Raw genomic sequence first — 24,043 nt, 5'->3', positions numbered from 1 at the left:
CATTCTCAAACCCCTTTAGTACCCTTGGGTACAGCTCATTAGACCCTGGAGCTTTTAATTTGTTTAACGTAGCTAGGTGTTCCTTTCCCACCACTTCTCCTATATTGGGCTGCAGTTCCCGCCTTGCATTGTTTTTGGTGTTATCACCAGGTTGGGCACAGCTTTCCTTTTGGATAGAGGTCAAGTAGGCGCTGAGCAGCCTCCACCTTCTCTCTGTCACTCAATAGCATTTCTCCATTTTCTCCCCGCAGAGGACCTACCACTTGCTTGTTCTTCCTGCTGCTTTGAACATAGCCAAATAAACCTTTATTATTATATTTCACCTCTCTTGCAAGCCTGAGATCATTCTGAGCTTTAGCCCGCCTGACCTTTCCCCCTGTCACAGTTGGCTACTCATGTATACTCTTCCTTCACAATTCCCCTTTAAACCCACAGTGTGAATGTGGCCTAGGTTAGCCCTCTTGGCCAGGATTCCAGCAATAAGTGGGTCCTGATCCACATCGAGAATAGCAAACAGCTGCTCTCTACCGTGTTCCGTGCTCTTCCAATGCCCACCTGCCTCAGCCGATGGAATGTCCACATTCAAAAAAGCATGAGAAACTGTTGGCCTGGTCCTGGAATTTCCCACTACAGGAGAGGACATTTGAACCGGCATGGTGGTTCCTCCTCCCTCTTTGTCGTCTCCTTTGTCATCTAGAAGTCTCTGGAAATACACTTTAGAAGATTAAATGAGAATTCCTGGGACTGGAGGAATATAATTATTGGGGTATCTTCCTCTCTCTGGTGTCCACCCCTCCTCCTTTTGGTCCTTGTTATCACCCGGAAAGGTGACCACAACAGCTTCTGAGAAGAGAAACTGGTGGTGCCTAGGCCCTAAAGTTGCGGAGGCCTTTAGAGTCAAAGGTTTAAGGACGGCCAGTGTTTTGGTTACCCTAACTCCATTTGAAAATGCCGGACAGCAGTGGCCACTTCACCTTTTTGAACTCTCTCACAACCAAATGATGTTGACGACTATCAAGAGAGAGATGGTGGCAGTGGCAGGAATTGCCTTGTGTTTTCTTGAGCACGCTGACAAGTCTAAAAAAGCCTCTTGAGAATTAATGATTGGTGGGGATGTGAAGTCAGAAAGCCCAGTCTGTCTCCTCTCTACTCTAAGCTGTTTAAGGATAGTGAATAGTGGAAGCAAATCATGGCACGTGGCAGCGGTGGCCTCCACAAATGGCTGGTTCTGCAGTTGACGAATCCTGTTATTTTGCTGGGGTTCCTCCTTCCCACCAGCTCATTTCCTGCTCCTGAGTATACGTCGTATGAAGTGATCACCCCAAGGCGGTTGGTGCTTTGGGGAGGGAAAGCCAAGAAGGGTGAACTTTCCTATATCCTCAATGTATCAGGAAAGGACTACGTCATTCAGTTGAAGCCCAGGAAGCACGACTTTCTGGTCAAAAAACTCCCCCTCTTCACATACAGTTCCCAGGGCAGAAGGATCGCAAGTCATCCCTACATCCCTGTTGAATGCTACCACGAAGGGCATGTGGATGGCGTAGCCAATTCGCTTGTGGTTCTGAAGACCTGCTCTGGCTTGACAGGATTCCTAAGTATCAGAGACAGAAATTATGGCATAGAGCCTTTCCACGATTCTTCAGCTTTTCAGCACCTTCTCTACCTGATCAACGAACCAAAGCCTTGTATGTGTGGAATGAGAGCTCCAGTTGCAAAGCGTCAGGCAGAAGAACTGAGGGCGGAAAGAGGGACCCGGCGTGACCCAAGGCACCCCAAATACATTGAACTGTACATTGTTGTGGACGAGAAGCTGTTTCAGTTTGAAGGTGCCAATGAAACCAGGATGGCATACCTCATTTTGGACATAGTTAACTTAATGGGTGTGCACTTCCGGGTGCTACACACAAGTGTTGTCCTGATTGGACTGGAGATCTGGAACACAGGCAACCCTTTCGAGGTTACAAATGACATTGGGTTGCTTCTGAATAATTTCAACAGCTGGAGAGTGAACGGTCTTGCGAAGTGGATGAAGCACGACACAGCCCTGTTGCTCACTCACCAGGAGTTCGAGCACACCCTCGGGAAGTCATACGGTAGTGCCATCTGCAGGCCAAGCTATTCTGCAGGGGTTTTGAGCTACTTGCAGAAGAATCCAATTCTCTTTTCAAGGGCCATGTCCCATGAGTTGGGTCATCACATGGGGCTTGAACACGACGAACCCAACTGTGTTTGTGGAGGATACAAAACCTGTGTCATGCATTCGTACCAGGCAGAAACGAACAAGTTCAGCAACTGCAGCGTTCACAATTTTGCAGAACTTGTGCTGGAAGGGTACCTGGACTGCCTGAACAACAGGCCCCAAAAAATACCATCTATCAAGCATTGTGGCAATGGAGTGTTGGATAAGGGAGAAGAATGCGACTGCGGCGGCACGCCGAGGTGCAAGCAGAATCCTTGCTGCAACCCTGACTGCACCTTGAAGTCACGTGCACAATGCTCTTCTGGGCCATGTTGTAAAAACTGTCACTTCCTTCCAAGTGGAGAACTTTGTCGAATTCAGATCAATGAGTGTGACCTTCCCGAGTACTGTAGTGGGAAATCTGAGTGGTGCCCCAATGATGTGTACATGCAAGATGGGACGCCGTGCAGCAAACACCATTCCCATTGTTATGCCAAGCAGTGTTGGACTCACAACTACCTGTGCGCCAGGATCTTTGGCTATGGAGCCACAGCGGCTCCAGCATCCTGCTTTCGGTCTCGGAATACTGTGGGGGATGCGTATGGCAACTGTGGCAGGGATTGGACAGGAGGTACTTTTGTGAAATGCCAGCCTCAAGACGTAAAGTGCGGGAGAGTTCAGTGTACCAACGTCAGAGACATACCTTCAATACCACACTATACCGTGACTCCCACTGAGTTGCCAGGCACTAGTGCTAGCTGCTGGAGCGTGGCCTACCATGGCGGGACAGATTTTGTGGATCTCGGAATGGTGCCTGACGGCACTCCATGTGGCCCTGGGAAACTCTGCAAGAACCATATGTGCATTTCCAGGAAGAAGGCAGTGTGTGATCCCCAAAAAAAGTGCAATGACAGAGGTGTTTGTAACAACCGCAATAACTGCCACTGCAACAGCGGCTGGGCCCCTCCGAACTGCATGTTTTGGGGGTCTGGGGGAAGCATCGATGGTGGGTATCCAAGGCAGAACTGGAGCACAAAAGTCGTGAAACGAGCTTTTGAAACAGTGATCCCTTTAGGAGTCCTGGTTCTTGCCGCTATCACTTTCATTGTGCCAAGGCTGTGGAAGCTACCAGAATGGTATAGGCGATTCACCAGCTCACGGGTTGGAGGGAATCTGCAAGGCAGCAGCCCAGATGTTGACAAAGTTGATTCCTGTCACGTTTGCAAAGTAAAGGAAGGATTGGACTCTACAGATTCCAAAGAGTAATGCTTGTGGACATTTCAAGGCATCCTTGGACCTCCTGTTAAGACATCGACTGCACTCCAAAGCATTTATAATAAAGCAGAGGTTGGTGGCAAGTGGACTCCAGTTCCCATCTTCCCTGGCTGTTGACCATGCTGCGCCAGTGGCTGATGGGAACTGTAGTTCAGCCGTATGTCGGGGGCGGCGCACATGCTCCCTCATCCCAGAAATAAATTTCCCCTGTATATAGTCCTTATAATAGGAGCAATTGTAATACGGTCTTTGCTCTAATAAAATTTGCATTTTCCCACAGTTGCAAAAGCCTTAAGAAGAATGCACTGAAATAGTTTAATGAAATCAAATGTTTCACTCCGTGCTGTGTAACCTAGCAGTAGTAAAATAGTTTGTCCTTGTTGGGTGACTAACTCAGAACTTCAAGGACCGTTAAGTGTCGTTTCACTAGCATTTAGGGTTTGCACAATTAACCATGTGTACAAACTTGGCTTTCCCTCACTCGCCCTTTTCATCCAGGGTGAAACAGCAAAGACATAACATGAGAAGAGTCCTGCCAACTCAGGCCAATGGCCCATCAAGTCCAACATCATGTTCTTACAGTGGCCAAACAGAGGCATGTGGTAAACCCACAAGCAGGACCTGAGCACAAGATTCTCTTATTGCAATTTGATGGCCAGGGCTGAGGGCAGTTTTGGTTCAAAGCGGCTGGAGGACACCATGTTGGCCAAAGCTGAGCTTAGGCTGAGCAAATGATGGAAGAGAGACATGCTTATATGGCTGCTCAAACTTGCCCAGGAGGGAGTCCCATTGCAGGGGTGGCACTTGCTTCCAAGTAAGCATGCAGAGATGTGCACAACTCGCAATGTATTCAAAGGGTCCCCTCGGTGTGTACAAGCGTACACACACACACCACACACGATGGTGTGGTGTGTGTATGAGTCAGTGATAGTGCAGTAGTTAGAGAGCTGGACTAGGTCTGGGAGAGACTTGGGTTCGAATCCCCACTCAGACATGAAGCTCACAGGGTGGCTCTTGTGCCAGTCACAGTATCTTTGCCTAACCTACCTCACAGGGTTATTGTAAGGATAAAGTGGGGAGCAGTAGGAGGTAAGCCAGCTTGAGCTCCTGGGAGGAAAGATGAGATACAAGAAGAGAAGAAGAAGAGTTTGGATTTGATATCCCGCCTTTCACTCCCTTTAAGGAGTCTCAAAGCGGCTAACAGTCTCCTTTCCCTTCCTCCCCCACAACAAACACTCTGTGGGGTGTGTGGGGCTGAGAGACTTCAGAGAAGTGTGACTGGCCCAAGGTCACCCAGCAGCTGCATGTGGAGGAGCGGGGAAGCGAACCCGGTTCACCAGATTACGAGTCCACCGATCTTAAGCACTACACCACACTGGCTCATATAAATGTTAACAGCAGTAGTAGTAGTAATAATAATAATAATAATAATAATAATAATAATAATAATATCCAAGACAATAAATGCCACATGTTCCCTTTTGTCTTTACTGTCGAGCGGAAAACAACAAAAACAAGCATCTCTGAGGAAGAAAAGGTCAGCCCCACAGCAGCCTATTATCACACACATCCAGATTCCAACACAGTCCTGGAATAATCTCCTGTACAGGAACCGCTGCAGAATTAAAAGAGGCTCCCCCTCACCCATATAAATAACAGTTGTCAAACACACCATCCAGGTCCCATGACGAAACCTCAGTTTTCCTGCTCCACCAAAAGGCTCATTGGGGAGAGGTTGCCGTTGCTGCCGCCGCTGGCCAGTCGCAGTCTTGCTCCTTGTGTAGACCAGTCCTTTTCTGAATGCCAAAGTTATTGGCTGTTCCCTCCCACCTGATAGGTTACAGGGCGCTGGACTGGATAAGGTCTCTTTAACTTGGCAGGGCATGGGTGGGATCAGGTGGGGAGCCTGGTGGGCCAAGGTGGCTGGGCTGCCCACGTTCCCCTCCGGCAATACGTGGCAGTGAGGAGGGTGCCAAAGGAGTGGGAGGAGAGAGTTTCGGGTGCTCAGCCAGAGGGACTCCAAAAGCTCCCTTGCTCACAGCGCCGTGGAGCCCGCAGCGGACTTGGCCTCCACCTGGCGTCCAGCAGCGGGGAGCGTGCTTTCGTAGAACCTCTTCTGGGACCGCAGGAGCGGCGTCTGGGTCTCGCCGTCTTGGCAGGCCCTGCGCTTCAGGCAGCGGAACGTATGCTGGGTCCAGCAGTAAACGGCGCAGTTCAGGAGGCCCTGGGATGACGCCGTCAGGGCCTAGAAGAGAGATGGGGAGACGGGCAGGGTCAGTGGCTGCAGCAGAACTGGAGAGCAGCCAAATTCCAGTTGAAGCAGCAGAATCCGGCGGTGCCATTTCAACCAGCTCTTCCCCCCCCCCCCCAAGACCATGAGGACTAGCTCCTTAATTTACTTTTTTGGGAGAAGGACCACAATGCAGAACTAAAGCCCTTGATCTGCATGGCACCTCCAGGTAGGTCTGGGAGGGACCCTTGCCTGAAAGCCACTGGTCGAACTCCACGAAATACTTTGCATTCATGTTGAGGCGTAGTCTGTTTCCAGCCTCTGGAGTCTCCTATCCTCACTGTCGCTGCTGTTTACCGTGCTTTTCTTTGGCTATCGTCTTGTTTTCCACCCTTAAATGTATTCCGTCTCCTTATCCACATCTTTAAACAGACAAAAAGGCCTCCTCTGAAATTGTTTGCCTCAGCTTTCCCCCTCCCTTTTCGTACCTTCCGCATTCGAAACAAGGTGCTCTACCGCTGCCCCTCCCCAATATAAATCTTTGACATGAAATAACATGAATACTGCCCACGACTCTCCTTGGGTTGTCTTGAACCTGTTGCTCAGCCTGACTCTCAGCCTGACATACCTCACAGGGTTGGTGTGAGAATAAAATGGCAACACAGGGAGGGGGAACAGTGTAGATTGTCATCTGAGAAGATACTGGGGTAGAAATTCCATAAACCGAGTGGCCCCAAAGAGCAGCCACTCCCCCCCAAAAAATCCCCATTTGCTTTTCAGAATGAGCAAACCCAGTGCCATTTTGAAAGAAGAGCTGCAGCGGGGTTCAGCGCACTGCAACCCCTTTCGCCTCCCCTCCTGGAAAAGGCCTAGTTAAGCATGACAATTCCATTTCCTTCTCCATCCTGTTTTTTCTATAGAAAAACAACCCACCTGCCCAAAAGCAAAAGTCGATCAGCATTGTGTAGCTCCTGAACAGGCTCAGTAGACTTGCCAGGTTAGGAGCACCCCCGTCCCCATAGATTTCAGAGCCCAAACTTGAGACCTGGGGGGCGGAGGGGGTGCTGGTGATTATCTCTGCCCTCCCTCCCACCACTGAGCCCTGAAGATAAAAAGAGGGGGGAGCAGAGGCGGGCAGGACCCTACAAGCCTAGGCAATAAGTTGTAGCCAGCTCACACAGGGCTGAAGCGAACAAGCTGTATGCAGAGTTGTCTTCATAAAAAATCATTTTTGAAAAAGGCACTCTCACCCAGCTGGAGATGACAGGAAAACCTGTTCCTGTCTTGCCTGGGCTGTTTTACCATTCCCCTACCCCAACATAACGGGACACAGGTGGCGCTGTGGGTTAAACCACAGAGCCTGCGACTTGCCGATCAGAAGGTCAGCGGTTCGAATCCCCGCAACGGGGTGAGCTCCCATTGCTCGGTCCCTGCTCCTGCCAACCTAGCAGTTCGAAAGCACTTCAAAGTGTAAGCAGATAAATAGGTACCGCTCCGCGGAAAGGTAAATGGCATTTCCGTGCACTGCTCTGGTTCGCCAGAAGCGGCTTAGTCATGCTGGCCACATGACCCGGAAGCTCCTTTGGCCAATAAAACGAGATGAGTGTCGCAACCCCAGAGTCGGTCATGGCTGGACCTAATGGTCAGAGGTCCCTTTACCTTTACTCCAACATATTTTCTGAACTTCTGCAAACTTTGAGTGATGCTTTCCTCTCTCTTGGAAGGTGGACGGTGCAATTGGCAGGTGGAGAATGAGTTTGCTATTAGTTTTTAGGATTCATTTTAATGTGGCTTTATTTCCCCAGCTGCAGTCGGGGCAAAGGGCCCACCATGCAGGGCTAGCCCATAGGTCCCATTGTCTGCAGCGCTGGTCATATCAGTGGTGCCGTCAGGGGTTGACCTGAGGCTCACATTGTTTGTTTTATTTTTATTTATTTTCCTTGCATTGACAGCTTCCGTCACGGAGCCCAGAGGGATCCAAATGTAGCTCCCACGCAATCACTGTGGGATGTAATCCATGAGAGGCAGTCAAGTACAACATTCCTTGTAACGCTAGAGAAGACATGCGAGGGAATGTTTGGTCCAGCCAGTCAAAACTTCCTGTTCCTCTTGGCTGGAGCATCCTTCCTTTTGCATGTGATAGAAGGTGGGCGTGACCTTACCTGTCCAGGTAACAAAAGGACAAGTCACACAGCTCCCCTCTTTCTCTTTGACTTCCTTCATCGTTTGACCAGCTTCTAAGCTAGGACTGCTCTGCTAGCTCTCAGCTAGCAGCAGCACTGGGATTATTCCCCCATATGGGGTAGATCCACATGTACATATGGGTAACTAAGTTTGCCTTCAGGGATCCAACTGTGAACTGATGTGAGTAAACTTATTTTTATCATCTTTGAATAAGATTGTGGCATCTTTATTCTTTTTAAGAAGGATTCAAGGGAATTTACCAGGAACGTACAATTCAATCAGAGACAGGTTGAATTGTATAATAGTGAGAGGCTCACACGAGCCTGCAACCAGTTATTTGCTGTGCATGAGAAGAGGAATGTAAACTCTGCTAAGGAAAGGAAATTGCTAGCGCAAGTTAGGAAGGATATTAATAAACAATATATCCTCTCCTGTTACCCTGAACATTTCCACAATCACTTGCTCAGGCATTGACAGGGCCCAGACCTGCTTGTTTTCAGCAAGGTAACAGGGCTGCTCGCATTTGAATTTGTATTTCTCAGAACCGTATTCAATTTAAAAATAAACAACAACTGTACATAAAACCATGCAATGAAAACCATATAAAAATGTTAAAATCAGAAATCGGATAACTGTTGTGGGGTTGGGGAATGCATTCTTAATTGCCTGCATAAGCCTGATGGAAAAGAAAAAAATTTCAGCGGGCATTGAAAACCTGGCACAAAAAGGCACCTGCTAAATCTCTAGTGGCGCAGAGTTCCACAGGACTGGGCCAACAACACTAAAGTCTCTGCTTCTTGTTGTTGTCAAATTTGCCTCATAAACTTGGGGCACAAGCAAAGACTCTCCTGCAGGTGATCGAGGGTTCAGGCGATCTCTGAGTTACCCGGGACCTAAGTTGTTCAGGGCTTCAAAGATTAACACAATGCTTACCTCTAAAACACAAAATCCCATGTACAGCCTGGTGTGCTCCAAAGATGTCAGTCTGAAGATTCCAAGGATAAAGGCTGGAAAAATCAAAAGGGGAGGACTCAGTTACCAATAAAATCACATCGCTGTAGCCCCAAATTGACTTCAGTAAGGCATAGCTAGGTGCTTTTATTACCCCAGCCAATTATTTGTTTTACTTATTAAACCTGTATCCTCTCAAAGAAGTCCCAGGGTGGCAAACTTCCAAACTTTAAAGCAGGCTTCCTCAACCTCAGCCCTCCAGATGTTTTCAGACTACAATTCCCATCATTACCTGCCCCTAATTTTCCAGAATACTTTTTTTGTGGGTTATCGGGAGAAAAGGTAAGAAGGAACATTGTTTTATTTATTTCTTTTAAATTAACTTATCTGAGAGGGCAAGCCACAGATATATCTATATCTACTTATCCGGGGGTAACTCTCATGGACTTTCTAGACACGTAGCAAGGCAGACTGTCAAAGGCAGGGCATTCCCCAGCTTTCCTTACCTGGACCCCAGCAGCAAAAAAATATCATGGGGTACAAAAACACTCTTTGCTCTACCATCTTAATCATCGCCCACTCCTGATCGCCCACGTAGCCGGTTGAATTCAGAAACCTCTTGTACAGCCCTCTGGCTTGGAGAAGCAAAACCTGCAGAAAAACCAAAACCAGTTATCAGAATCTACTACAGTCATACCTCATGTTACGGACGCTTCAGGTTACGTGTTTTCGGGTTATGGACTGCGGGAAACCCGGAAGTACCGGAACAGGTTACTTCTGGGTTTCGCCGCATGCGCAGAAGCCCTAAATCGTGCTTTGCGCATGCGCAGAAGCCTCAAATCGCGCCTACACAAACGTGGCACTTCAGGATGCAAACGCTGCGGGTTGCGGACATGCCTCCATCACGGATTACGTCCGCAACCCGAGGTTCTACTGTAGTTCCTTCTGATCACGTTTAATGAGGAGGTCTGGGCTCTAACCCCCAGGCAGCAATGAAGCCCAGGATTAAATACACCCTGACTTCCTCAGAGGAAGGTGTTGCTATAAATCTCACTAACATGAGCAATACACTCAATGTGTAAATAAAATAAAATTCAGCACAACCTTTTGCTTATAATAGCAATGAAGTAAATGAAACAGGTAGCACCAAAAATACAGCAAAATCGCATGTGGCATGTGAGTTACATTTAGGGCTGGGCGATATATTAATACGGCGTCCAAAACTGGTTTGAAGTCTATACTGTGATATCGGCGTCATAGTTTTTGACCTGGCAATATATCGCAAAACATGATGTGTGTGTGTGTGCGTGCGCGCTATGCAAAAATCACAATGCGGGGAAAACCGTGAAGCCAGCTAATGCCTCTACATAGCTCCAGCCTTATTTCAGACGTGATATATTGGTATATTGCTATGTTTAGCTGGTGATATATTGCGATGTTGAAAACCAGATATTGCACAGCCCCATATATGCAAAACCACATATACTTGAACTGCTCTCCCGTGACCCTCCTTACCTTCCTGAGCCAGCAAGAGAGCAGACCTTACTCCCCAAACAAGGCAGAGAGTTTTTAAGCACTCTGTTTTCCTTACTGTGCAAGTCTCATTTAACACACAAGCTCTGGGATGCTCTCACGAGATCTCGTAGGGCCATCTAAGTTCCCATGAAATCTCGTGAGAGTATCCCAGAGCCCAGTAGGCAATGTGGGGTGCTTAAAAGCTCTTTCCACATCAGGAAAACACAGCACAAAATGAGCTTTTACACTCTCCACCTTGCATGCAATTAATTTGCAAGGTTTCAATTTGCAGGGTTGAAATTGTGCAAGTCAATTGCCCATAAGATGCAATTGCACTGTATTGCAAATATGGTATCTCACACTGATACGCCCATCCGACATTGGCTCTTCCTAGTCATCAAAATGCTAGAGAACGTTGAGGTCTCATCAGCATGTGGTGGGCATGTGGGAAAGTGGCTCAGTTCCAGGAAGAATTTGTTGAAATAAAAGCAAATACTGAACCAAACACGTCTAAATGTCCAGAGCTGGCTCTGCTCAGCCTTTCTGCACGAGGTAGCACTAAGTTACAGTTCAAACCCCTGGTGGCCAGGCTTGTAATAATGAGATGCTGGAAGAATCGGGGGGTGGGGTGCTTCTTTGACAAATTGGTACAATGCAGTATGCTAAGCAGCACTTGTGGAAAAATTGACTAACAGAATAAAATTCACATATGGTTTAAAGCACAAAGACTCTTTTGCAATAGACAGGGACAGCTTTATTATGTACACAGCTAAAAATGAAAACAGAGGACTGCCTTCACGTTATGAAACTGTTGGGTAAGCATAAACTGTACAGTTATGGTTACAGATAGATAGCCGTGTTGGTCTGCCATAGTCAAAACAAAAAATTCCTTCCAGTAGCACCTTAAAGACCAACTAAGTTAGTTCTAGGTATGAGCTTTCGTGTGCATGCACACTTCTTCAGATACACTGAAACAGAAGTCACCAGACCCTTCTATATAGTGAGAAGGTGGGGAGGGGTATTACTCAGAAGGGTGGTGGGGATGGGTGATTGGCAGATAGCTGTGATGAGCCTGTTGACGACTCTTAACGACTGCAATAGGTCTTACAGGAAAAAGCAAGGGGTGAGAAGGTGAAAAATGGCTTTGTCATGTATAATGAGATAATACCCCTCCCCACCTTCTCACTATATAGAAGGGTCTGGTGACTTCTGTTTCAGTGTATCTGAAGAAGTGTGCATGCACACGAAAGCTCATACCTAGAACTAACTTAGTTGGTCATTAAGGTGCTACTGGAAGGATTTTTTTGTTTTGTACAGTTATGGGTTTGCAGGGAGCAAGGTTCTCCTAAAATTCCTGGGTGCCCAGTTCTCCCCACAATTTCTGAAATTAGTAAATGAGGGGTTCGGTCAAATTATTTGGCAAGGCCTAAAAAATAAGTCAAGCCAGCTTCCTCAGGAGATTGGCGGAGAGAGGTGCCATTGAAGAACAAAAACAGGCGATGGCAGAAAAGGTGGGACATTCAGTTTCAGGCAAGAAAGGGGATAGACACCAGCTGTGAGTTAGTTCGCAAAAGGCAATAGCAGAGCTGGGAGAGGGAGGCTACCAGGATTACAGAGAGTGATGTCACCCCAGGGAAAAAATATCTATGATTCCATGATTCTACTGTGGGGAGCTTGTAGGGAGTGTTGTCCCAAACTAGGGTTTCCCGAAGCCTCACTGCCTGCACCTCCTTTTCCATTTTAAGCCTGGTGGACTAGGCCCTACGGGTCCCTCTGGGTTGTAACACCAGTCTGTAGCTCAGTGATACTGGAGAGTTTTAGAAAATTTACAGTTACGTTGTACTGGAGCTCTATATAAGCAGGCTGACTGAACCCTTCAGTTCAGTTCTGTTCTGGCCTGTGAATAAACAAGAGCTGTTTGAAGAATCGCTGTGTCGTCTGATATGTTCACCCACAACTTAACACTGGCGACGAAGGTGGGATCGATGGACATCAGAGCACAGCCAGATGCGGCCACTCTCTAAGCTGAATCACTGAGCTGAATCACTGAACGTCACTTTCGATCCCTTACAGTGGTGCCTCGCAAGACGAAAATAATCCATTCCGCGAGTCTCTTCGTCTAGCGGTTTTTTCGTCTTGCAAAGCAACCCGATTAGCGGATTAGCGCTATTAGCGGTTTAGCGGCTATTAAAGGCTTAGCGGCTTAGCGGCTAAAAGGCTATTAGCGGCTTAGCGGCTTGGAAAAAGGGGGGGGAAGTGAAAAAAAATCGCAAGACTCGCAAGACGTTTTCGTCTTGCGAAGCAAGCCCATAAGGAAATTCGTCTTGCGAACTACATCGAAAAACGGAAACCCTTTCGTCTAGCGGGTTTTTCATCTTGCGAGGCATTCATCTTGCGGGGCACCACTGTATTTCACAACTATCTACAGTATCCCCCTGCTGGCTCAGGGTGAGAACTTCAACACATAACAGATACAACATCTGCTTTGCATGCAAAAGGTCCCAGGTTCAGTCCCCGACAGCATCTCCAGGTAGGGCTTGGGCGAGAACCGGGTCCAAAACCCCAGAGAGCTGCTGCCAGTCAGTGTAGGAAATATTGATCCAGATGGGCCAATGATCTGTACAAGGCAGCTTCCCATGTTCTGCCAGCTGATCCTCAGGGCCTCAAGGCTTGACTCTCCAGTCCAGCCAACTTGTCTCGTGCCTGAGTCTTTCCCATGGGTACTGCTTTGGGTCTTGATCTCTGCCTAGTTTTGATTCTATGCCCCTATCTCTGGCCCTTCTTGCTGTTCCAGAACCTGAATCCCTCCTCAAAACAAAATAGAAAAAATTATTCCAGTAACACCTTAGAGACCAACTAAGTTTGTTATTGGTATGAGCTGAAGCTATCTGAAGAAGTGTGCATGCACATGAAAGCTCATACCAATAACAAACTTAGTTGGTCTCTAAGGTGCTACTGGAATAATTTTTTTTATTTTGTTTCGACTACGGCAGACCAACACGGCTACCTACCCGTAACTGAATCCCTCCTATTTTAGAGCCCACCCTGGCTTCTCAAATACCTCCCTGCCCACACCTGAAATTCCAGATCACCTGGAGCCCAGCTCTGCTTTTCCTGAGGCCAACTTTTTTGTAATGAGCACCTGTGTCTCTTACCAGGATAGCAATGAAGCTGGCCAGGAATGAGATGAAAAAAACTCCGATGCCGTAAGAGAACATCACGCCGCAAGGATGTTGATGGGGACCCGTGATGAACTTGACTTCTGTGTGCATCAAAAGGCATCTGCCGGACAGAAAGGAGATAGAAGGTCCATAAATAGCAACACCCTAGGAAGTCAGATTAGCCTCAACCAGAGCCAGGGCCTTTTCAACACTGGCCCCGGCCTGGTGGAACACTCTGTCTCATGATCTGATTTCTTTCCGCAGGGCCTGTAAGACAGAGTTGTTCCGCCTGGCCTTCGGCTTGGAATCAACTTGATCCCCTCCCCCTCTTTCCTTTTTCCTTTCTCCTTCTGTGATGGAACTCCTATTTGGGGACTTCCCTGGCTTTTTTCTGGCCCACGTAGGACCAGTCTGGATAGTTCGCCTTGGTGAATATTTGACTTTTTCATCCCCCAAAAAAGTTTTTGATTTGAGTTTCTACTGAAATGAGGCTGTATTTTAATGTTGTGTTTTAATCTTGTTTTTAAGTTGTATTTTAATTAATTGTTTTTATACCTGGTGTTAGCTGCTCCTTGGCTGGAGAGGGCAGAGTATAAATAAAATTTATTATTATTATTTATTAGAAGGGGACCCTAGTCCCTGATAAAGCACAATATGGACTCACAGTCCAGTGGCACAGGCTATAGAGGCTGACACAGGCAGGGCCAATCATCGTCAAAAGGAGGCACCCCATTAGAGGCACCCCAAGTAGCCTGGTCGCTGTAGCCCATGAGTGGATAGCCTCGAGGCTGGATTACTGCAACACGCTCAATGTCGGGCTGCCCTTGGAAGCTTCTTCTGGTGGCCAGAGTGCTGATGGGGCCCCTGGCTGACATCTCAAACTGGGCCAGGTTCGAGCTCCTTGTATTATTTTACAAAGCCCTGAATGACACAGGTCCAGGGCATCTCAGGGGCCAACTGAACACTTATATCCCAGCTTGATCACTGAGATCACCTGCAGGAACGTCGTAGTTGGCGAGGCTCATCTGAGATCGACACAGAAGCGAGCCTTTAGTGTCATTAGCCAGCTCCTGCGTAAGACTCTGCCGAGAGAGATTCAAACATTCACCTTTTATACTAATTCTCAAATGTTTACTGGAAACTTTTCTTTGCAGCCAGGCTTTTTTTCCTTTCTGTTAAAAAATGTATATTTCTTTTTATTTATTTAAACAAGAACATACACTTCAACAGCACACAAGAACAAAAGAACAACAAAACTGAATGAAAACTAAAATTAATCATGCACCCAAAATTCAAATTTGGTTGTTTCATTCACATTCCACGGGGAAAATATACGATTGTTGTGGGGGTGCTAATAAGATATGTAAAAAGATATGTTTTATTTATAAATATCAGGATCTAATGAAATTCTCACTTAAAGCTGTAAGAGCTGGTGGAATGGTCTTCCTCGAGAGGTCGTGGACTCTCCTTCCTTGGAGGTTTTTAAACAGAGGTTGGATGGCCATCTGTCATGGATGCTTTAGCCGAGATTCCTGCATGGCAGGGGGTTGGATTAGATGACCCTCGGGATCCCATTCTATGATTCTATGATTCCTAAGAGTCATTTGGACCTTGCAATCATTAATATACAAAATTAAATTTTGCAGTGTATTTGAAAATGAAGCTTTTTTTGTTTGTTCTCTACTGTACCTTGATTTTTTAGGGTTTTTTTTTTCAGCAGTAACTGCAGACCAGATTTAGCTATACCATAGGGACTGGCAGAAATGACCGGCAGAATCCGAGACCAGGGAAAAGAGTCGGCGGAAGAAGACTGGAAGAAGTTTAAAGACTATTTACAGAAATATTGCAAAATTAATGAATGTTAGAATGATGTTGGACAGAAATTAAGGGGTTTCCAGCTGTAATGCTTAAGAGATATGAAAAATAAGGTTTAGAAATAAGTAAAAACTAAATGGTGAGGATTTGCTGAACTAACAATTTGAATTGGAATACAAGAAAGGGAGGTATGAGGAGGTCTGGAAAATAAGTTAAAAGAAAACAAGTAATGGAAATTCTATGTGTTTTTAATTATTTTTGTATCTTTCTATTTTTGTATTTATGTTATTTTTTCTTTTTTTATTTCACATTGTATTATTTTTGGAAAACTTTAATAAATATTCTATAAAAAAAAAAGATTTAGCTATACCATAAATCCTTAGTTAATCCCTCTAAATACTTCCATTTTCTTGTGATAGCCCTCCTGGCAGCTAACAATTAATACATATTCGATTCCATAGCCAAACCATCTTCATTTGGCCCACCCTATATCCCCAGTAATGCTAAGAATTGGTATTCTGCTTAGGAAGAAAATTAAGAAGCATTTTCCGTAATAGTCAGCTGATGAAGTGTTTAAATTGTTGTTTGGCTTTTAACATGCTATCATTGTTGCAAACCGCTTTGATTTTTTTTAAAAAATGAAATTGTGGTATGCAGATATTTTTGCAATGGCTAAATAAATGTCTAATTGTTAGAGGGCTCCATTCAATGCTGTGGAAGGTGCAGTCTTGATTCATTCAGCAGGTATTTCGTAATTCTATTGTTGCACCCTTATGTAAGATGAGGACTGGTGCTTCAGAGGGGTCCACAAAACCAAAGCCTGGATCCCCAATGGAAGTAATGACATCACAAAAAAACTTTGGAAGAGGATTTTCTCAGCTCCTTTAGGAATCTCCCTCAGGAAGAGCAACAAACAGTTATCAAGAGGCTTGATCTTATGAGCCAGACATTGAAAGAGATTAAAGAATCGGAGGTAGAGACTGACAATAGACCCAATGGCCACAACAGAATGATAACTATAGAACCACCGGAGTATTGGATTCATTCAGCAACAACTGAAGTGCGGTCAGGTTGACTCACCCATGTTCCGCAGTGAAGTTCTGATAACATTCGTAATAGTTGCCCAGCCCAAACACGGGAACCATCAGTAAGAGAGGGACAGAGCTGGAAGAAGAAATGGACAGCGTCCCAGTTAAGACAGGCCTCCCGTAAATCTTCTTTCCAGGGAGAACAAAGAAACAGGATTGCTCACAGTCCAGAGTGAGTGGCTATCCGAATCTGCTTCATATGGAATCAGATATTTGGGCCACCTTTGACTACACCATACATTTAAAGCACCACATTTAAAGCACTACCACTTTAAACAATCTTTGCTTCCCCCAAAGAATTATGGGAGCTGTAGTTTGTTAAGAGTGCTGGTAGTTAGTTGTTAGGAGACCCCCATTCTTCTCCCAGAGCTGCCATTCCCAGAGTTCCTTGGGCATGGAGACTTAACTGTTAAACAACTCTAGAAATTATAGTGTAATAAGAGAGGAAGAAAAACCTTTCTTTACCAACCTTCTCCACTAACCACATTGTTGTTTGCTTGGCTACTTAAATATATACTACTTTTGCTTTTTAAAAAACAAAACCAAACCTTTCTTTCTGAATGGAGGAAGCCCTATTCCAAACCATTTAAACTTACCCAGACAAAAAGATAGCTGTTCGGCCAATGTGATTTGCGTAGCTTAGAATCTACAAAAGAAAGAAAAAGCCACACACAAGGGATTTAACTGCTTTGTATAGTTTTAACACAAGACGGGGAGTCACCATTTTGATAATGCATAAAACAATTGCGTGTGACAGTAATCCATCATCTCACGCCCATTTGACTTGCACAATTTCAACCACACACAGATGGAGGTGGGCTGGCTCAAATTGCACAAGTCAATTCTCAAGGAAGTTGGAGAGCTTAGCAGCTCTTTCCACGCCGAGTCTGCTTGGGCCTACCAGGTTAGTTGTTGGCTTCCATCTATCTTGGGAGACAATGGAGGTGTGAAACTTTGGGGATGGAGTCAAGCTGTTGCAAAGTTGCAGCACTTGCTGTGGCGGCTGTAGAGACCAAGGTGGGAGAGACATGTTTTGTTGCAGCTGGGGCAGATGAGATTTCTCATGAGAATTCCTAGCTATTCAAATGCTGATGAATTTTCAGGATGACATTTTAAAGAGGGTAGGGGAAGCAAACATGCAGAATTGTAGGGAACTGAACTTAAGACTGAACAGTGGTACCTTGGAAGCCGAATGGAATCCGTTACGGAAGTGCATTTGACTTCCAAAACATTCGGGAACCAAGGAAGCTCCAGCAGCCAATCAGAAATCAAGGAAGTCGCATTGGACGTTCGGGTTCCAAAAGAACATTGGCAAACCGGAACACTCACTTCCGGGTTTGTAGCGTTCAGGAGCCAAAACGTTCAACTTGCAAGTCATTCATTAACCAAGGTACAAGTGTACTGGAAAAAGAGACACTGATTTGACAGATTCCTCCATCACTCATCCCACAGAAGGGTCATGAGCCAAAGCAAGGAAGCTTTAATTATGGAAATCTGGCTGACCTGTCGAGAAGGAATAAAAGTATCATTGGACTGGAGTTTCCCCGAGATCTGCTCTTTAGCATCAAAGAGTATGAAGAAGACTGGCAGAAGGGACGCGGAAAAGAGTTAAGAGCCTCGGACATAAGATCTCCAGGTTAATGGACTGTATGGAGTTGACGGAAGTGGCTGGCAGAGTCCGAGACTGGGGAGAGGAGATGGTGGAAGAAGATTGGAAATTTAAAGTCTATATATAGAAATATTGTAAAATTAATGAGTGATAGAAAAATGTTGGAAGGAATTTTTATGGCTTTAGCTGAAATGCTATAAGGAGTTAAACTTAAATAAGTATACTAATTTTAATGGAAATAAGATTAAAAATATGTTAAGACATTTATATGATAGAAAATAGAGAAAGATGGAAAGGAATTGCTGAAACAATTAATGGAAGTGGAATACAAAGAGGGAGGTGAGAGGAGGTCAGTGATACAAGGGAATGAAAGATAGAATATGGAAAAGGTCTGATGTATGTTTTTAAATTGTTTTTGTTTGGTTTGGTTTAGTTTATTGTGTTAGTTTAATGTGTTAAGGTTGTGTTTTGTATTGTTTATGTATTGTATTTTTTCTTTTTTGTTTTTTTTTTCTTTTGTCTTCTTTCTTCCTTTTCTTTTTTGTAAGCTCTAAAAGCAATAAATATTATTATTAAAAAAAGCAAGGAAGCAGGCTGCAGGAACCTGCAGCGGGGTTACATAGAGGTCAAGATAGGTGTTATTCCAGCCACTGGGAAGGTCAAAGTAAGGGCTGACAGTGTTGGGTTTCCAGGCCATGCCAAATGCCAACATCTGGTGTTTGTGTCCTAAGAGATCTTTGTTATGTAGTGAAGTTTCACCCTGGGCCAGCAGGGGGATACTGTATATAGTTTTCACTCAGGTCTGTAGATAGTTTTCCCTCAGGTCCGCGTCAGTTATTTTAGGCGGGAACTCTGGGCTGTTGTTGTTACAATGTTGACAGCCGGCTGCCTATAAAAGCAGGCCGGCTGAGCTGTTTGCAGTCAGTTCTATTCCAGCTTACGAAATAAAGAGCTACTTGGAGAAATCGCTGTGTCGTCTGCTATGTCAACCCACAACTTAACACTGGCGACGAGGATGGGATGGATGGACATCAGAGCACAGCCAGATGCGGCCAGCCTCTGAACTGAGCTGAATCACTGAGCTGAATCACAGAGCGAAATCACTGAGCGAAATCACTGGACAGAACCAATTCAGAGCTGACTGTTCTGGCTAGAGCACTGTGTTCCATCCATCGCCCTTCACGCCGGCATCGGAATCATGGCTTCACTTGTGCCTCTACCGCCGTTTGCGCCAGCCTCTGAATCATGGGATTCCTACCTCGCTCGGTTCGACTGCTACCTCCAAGCCAACGAGCTGACAGCAGTATCAAAGGATCGTAAGCGGGGCCTATTCCTCAGCCTCTGTGGGCCTGAGGTGTTTGAGACGGCCCGAGCATTGGTTGCGCCCGAAGCAGTCCAGGCAACACCATGGGACACGATCCAAGAGAAGCTCCGCAACCACTACGCACCAAAGCCGTCCAAGATTGCTGCCCGCCATGCGTTCTACCACCGGAACCAGGCAGAGGGGGAGTCAATCAACAACTACACCACCGCCCTGCGACAGGCTGCAATGCACTGTGAGTTCCGAGACTTAGACGATGCCCTGATGGATCGAATCGTCTGCGGGGTCCGGGACATCCATCTGCAACGGCGTCTCCTCGCCAAGCCAGACCTCACGCTGCAGAAAGCCATTGAGGAGGCTGTGGCCTCAGAAGCTGCTGAACGCTCCGCCCAGGAGATCCGCGAGTGCAGCAGCCCGCGTCTTGCTAGGGAGCCAGTTCCGGTGCATCATGAAGAGGCCAGCAGTGATGAGGCATCCTCCAGTGAAGGCGATGACGTGCACCAGACAAAGCGGGAGCACAGGAAGTTCCAACAGAAGTCCAAGGGCCAACCGGAATGTGCCGGCTGCGGAGGCAACCATTCCCGTGCCAAGTGTCGATTCAGAGACGCCATCTGTAGGAAGTGTTCCAGAAGGGGCCACATCGCTAAGGTCTGCCGATCGGCTCCGTCTGACACCCCCCCTTCATCAACTCGCAAGTCCAAGCCTTCACTCCAGTCTGCCAAGGAAAGTTGTTTCGCTCTCACCAACTGCCGCTGCCCGTCTGGAACCACGATTGGCCAAACCGACTCGCCTACGCGACGCAAGCTGAACGTCACGGTGCTCATTGAAGGAGCTCCATGTGACATGGAGATCGACACCGGGTCTGCCCTGTCCATCGTGTCGTGGAGCACCATCAAAAGACTGGTACCCAGAGTGTCCAAAAGGCAACTCGACTCTCACCGTGTACACCTGAGAGACTACCAGGGAAACGACATTCCCGTGGTAGGCGTTGGCCGGTTCCGGATTGCCTTCAAGGATTTTTCGGGCCTGCTCCGGTTGGTGGTGGTCGAAGGTCAGCGGCCAAGCCTCCTAGGGCTAGACTGGTTTGATGCCCTCGGCCTGGAAGTCACCGGCATCAACTGCATCTCTAACGCAGAGACTGAGGGTCTGGTCAAAGACTTTGCCGAGGTTTTTGACGGCACCTTGGGGCAATATACAGGTACGCCCATCTCCTTTAGCCTTGATCCACAAGTCGCCCCCATCAAGCTAAAGCCACTCCTGGGCCTCCTCGCCGGTGATCGTCCAACTCCACCGGTCCTCTCGCCACGCATGCTGCGATGGACTGTTTTCCTGGCTGCCTACCACTACCGGCTCATCCATCGCCCGGGGAAATCGATGGGCCATGCCGACGCCCTCAGCCGTTGCCCTCTTCCAGCATTTGTGGAAGACCCGGCTCCAGCTTCATCGCTCCTTCTGATTGAGGATCTTCCGGCAGCGCCTGTATCAGCTGCCACTGTGGCCTCCGCGTCTGCCCAGGATCGCACCATCAGCCGGGTGCTCAACTGGGTGTGGAGGGGGTGGCCACAAGGGCCTTTTGCATCGGAGTTCCAGCCCTTCGCAACCAGACAACATGAACTCTCAGCTCATCGCGGCTGTCTGCTGTGGGGAGACCGCGTCGTGATTCCCCAGGGACTCCGTCAGCGCGTCCTGGAGGCTCTGCACGTTGGCCACCCGGGAATTGTCAAAATGAAGGCGTTGGCTCGGTGTTACGTCTGGTGGCCTAATATGGACGATGCCATCACTGCCTGGGTGTCCGCCTGTCAAGCGTGCCAAGAGTCGAGGCCTGCACCACCAGCAGCTAAGGGACACACCTGGGAGACGCCAAAGACACCCTGGTCGAGGGTGCACATCGATCTGGCTGGCCCCTTTCACGGCCGGACCTTTATGGTAGTGGTGGACGCCTATTCCAAATGGCTGGAGGTCGCCCTGATTGCCCTCCACCACTACCGAAGCTGTCATCCGGGTGCTGCGAGGCCTGTTTGCAACGCATGGGTGTCCTGATGTCCTTGTCTCTGACAACGGACCACAGTTCACGTCAGGCACGTTTGAGCGGTATCTTTTGGGACTGGGCATCCGCCATGCCCTAACGGCACCCTTTCATCCATCCAGCAACGGGCAAGCGGAAAGAATGGTGCGCTCGGCAAAAGAGGCACTGGCGCGCCTGGACCGGGGAGACTGGCATGAGCGGGTCGCCGAATACTTGTTCGTGCAACACATCACCCCTCATGCGGCCACAGGGAGGAGTCCTGCTGAACTGCTTATGGGCCGCCGCCTCAGGTCACCGCTCGACCGGCTACACCCGGACTTTGCCGTGGCTGAACCCCCAGGCTGTGCCAACGCGCCACGGTCATTTGTCCCAGGAAACCAGGTCTTTGCCCGGAACTATGTGGGGGACATTCCTTGGGTGCCAGCCACAGTAGTGGGAGTCACTGGACCTCGCTCGTACCAGGTGGCACTCGAAGACGGACGCTTGTGGCGACGGCACATAGACCAGCTTAGGCGCAGGGTTGGGGACTTGGACACTACCGAGGTGCCCCCAACTGCGCTTGCAGCTCCAGAAGAGACACGTACAGATGGCGAGGCCCCACCTACACCTCCCTCGCAAACTGCCAGCGTGGAGCCGAACCAAGCCGCTTCAGAGGGTCTGCCAGACTTACCACAGACTCAGACCACTCCACTTGCGGAGGCTCCACCCACAGCAGCGGATCCAGGGGATTTGGTTCCAACGCCACCTAGGGTCGCACCACAGCCTCAGCAAGAACTGTGCGGCCCTCCGGACTTGGCTACCAGTCCCCGGCGGTCTGGCAGAGTTTCCAAGCGCCCAACTTATTTAAAGGACTATGTTGTTGGACATGTATCACTGTTGGTCTAAGTATGGGAAATGTAACCAATATGCTTTTGTGCCTAATTGAACCATTATGCGTAGTGCTGTATATAAGGAAACCATTACGATTGTAACTAACGCCTTATCTCGGTGGGGAGGGGTGTTATGTAGTGAAGTTTCACCCTGGGCCAGCAGGGGGATACTGTATATAGTTTTCACTCAGGTCTGTAGATAGTTTTCCCTCAGGTCTGCGTCAGTTATTTTAGGCGGGAACTCTGGGCTGTTGTTGTTACAATGTTGACAGCCGGCTGCCTATAAAAGCAGGCCGGCTGAGCTGTTTGCAGTCAGTTCTATTCCAGCTTACGAAATAAAGAGCTACTTGGAGAAATCGCTGTGTCGTCTGCTATGTCAACCCACAACTTAACAATCTTCCTCACAGGAAGATGTGGAATCAGAGAATTGTACCATTGTCCACACTCTGCAATTCTGGAATCACAGCTCAAGAATCCTTGGCAGGTGGCCATCCAACCTCTGCCTAAAAACCTCCAGTGATGGAGAGTCTCCCACCTTCTAAGCTAATTCTTGCCTTCAGAAAGTGCTTCTTAAAGTTTAGCAGGAAACTCCTTCCTTGCCATTTGAACCCATTGACTTGATCCTCTCTTCTGGAGCAGCAGAAAACAAGATCGCTCCATCTTCCATGTGGTGGCCCTTCAGATGTTTGAAGACGGCTCTCATATCTCAACTCATCTTCTCCAGGCTAAACAACCCCAACTCCCTCAACCATTCCTCATATGGTTTGCAGACCCTTTCCTCCTGAATCTTGTGGCTGCTTTGGGTGCCCAGGCACACACTATACTGTAGGTTTGTGGTCCAGGCCTGAATCTTTAGGTGCCAGCTTGACCTCAGCATCTCCAGCTATTGGAGGGAAGGGTGTGGGTGGGTAGTACAGTGATACCTCGGGTTAAGAACTTAATTCATTCTGGAGGTCTGTTCTTAACCTGAAACTGTTCTTAACCTGAAGCACCTCTTTAGCTAATGGAGCCTCCTGCTGCCGCTGTGCCACCACTGCACGATTTCTGTTCTCATCCTGAAGCAAAGTTCTTAACCCGAGGTAATATTTCTGGGTTAGTGGAATCTGTAACCTGAAGCGTATGTAACCTGAAGCATATGTAACCCGAGGTACCACTGTAGATGCTTGAGAACCAGGAGGAAGAGGCTGACAAGGGAATATCCCACACCAAGGAGACAAATAACTTGTTGTGCAATGGGAGTGTTTTCCTCCCCCCCCCTTCTTTCTCTTCCAGACCTGGATTTATGGGCAGCACTCATAAGAGTGAGGAGGCAAAAGTTGACAGAAGAGAAAGAGAAGGTAAGTGAAGCTGAAAAGAGAGAAAGAGAAAGAAAGAGAGAGAGAGAGAGAGAGAGAGAGAGAGAGAGAGAGAGAGAGAGAGATCTGCCTCAATCAGTCTGGCCAATGTTGGGAGTTGTAGTTCGCAACGAAGGGGGAGAAATTTGCTACTCCTTGCATTTTAATGCAAACTCTTCCCAATGCACAACTCACAAACTCCACCCTCATCAGGCCTCCTCTTCCCCAATTTGTCCAATTTGTCTTTTAAAGCCATCCAAGTTGGCGGGCATCCCTGCCTCGCCTGGAAGTGAGTTCCATTCTTTAACCATGTGTTGCGCGAAGAAGGACTTTACTGAATCTGTTCTGAATCTTACAGCATTCAGCTTCATTAGATGTCTACGAGTTCTTGTGTTAGGAGAGAGGGAGAGAAATGTTTCTTCGCCAGCTCTTTGGTTGTTGCCATTGGTAGGTAACTGGAAATGCTTTAGGTAAAGGTAAAGGGAC

General features: G+C 47.5%; 1 protein-coding gene and 1 pseudogene across 2 annotated transcripts in view; one reads left to right on the top strand and one right to left on the bottom strand.

Moving 5' to 3' along the window:
* Positions 1-315: 315 nt before the first annotated feature.
* LOC309347572 (disintegrin and metalloproteinase domain-containing protein 21 pseudogene) lies at positions 316-3,733 on the top strand (annotated as a pseudogene). The gene has a single exon. The product of its transcript is annotated as a disintegrin and metalloproteinase domain-containing protein 21 pseudogene (transcript).
* Positions 3,734-4,919: 1,186 nt separating this feature from the next.
* Positions 4,920-24,043, bottom strand: part of TMEM116 (transmembrane protein 116) — a 39,853-nt gene continuing 20,729 nt past the window's right edge. The window contains exons 6-11 of the mRNA XM_081871233.1: positions 16,995-17,044; positions 16,391-16,474; positions 13,490-13,616; positions 9,326-9,470; positions 8,802-8,875; positions 4,920-5,699 (exon numbers count right to left, since the gene is read on the bottom strand). Of these exons, the coding sequence (XP_081727359.1) occupies positions 5,490-5,699; positions 8,802-8,875; positions 9,326-9,470; positions 13,490-13,616; positions 16,391-16,474; positions 16,995-17,044 (690 nt within the window). The 3' untranslated portion in view covers positions 4,920-5,489. The remainder of the gene's footprint in view (positions 5,700-8,801; positions 8,876-9,325; positions 9,471-13,489; positions 13,617-16,390; positions 16,475-16,994; positions 17,045-24,043) is intronic.

This window comes from Podarcis erhardii, assembly GCF_964252035.2.
Source record: "Podarcis erhardii genome assembly, chromosome: 7".
Lineage (NCBI taxonomy): Eukaryota > Metazoa > Chordata > Lepidosauria > Squamata > Lacertidae > Podarcis > Podarcis erhardii.
Note: the sequence above shows the minus strand (reverse complement) of the source record. Positions and strands in the feature narration are given on the sequence as shown.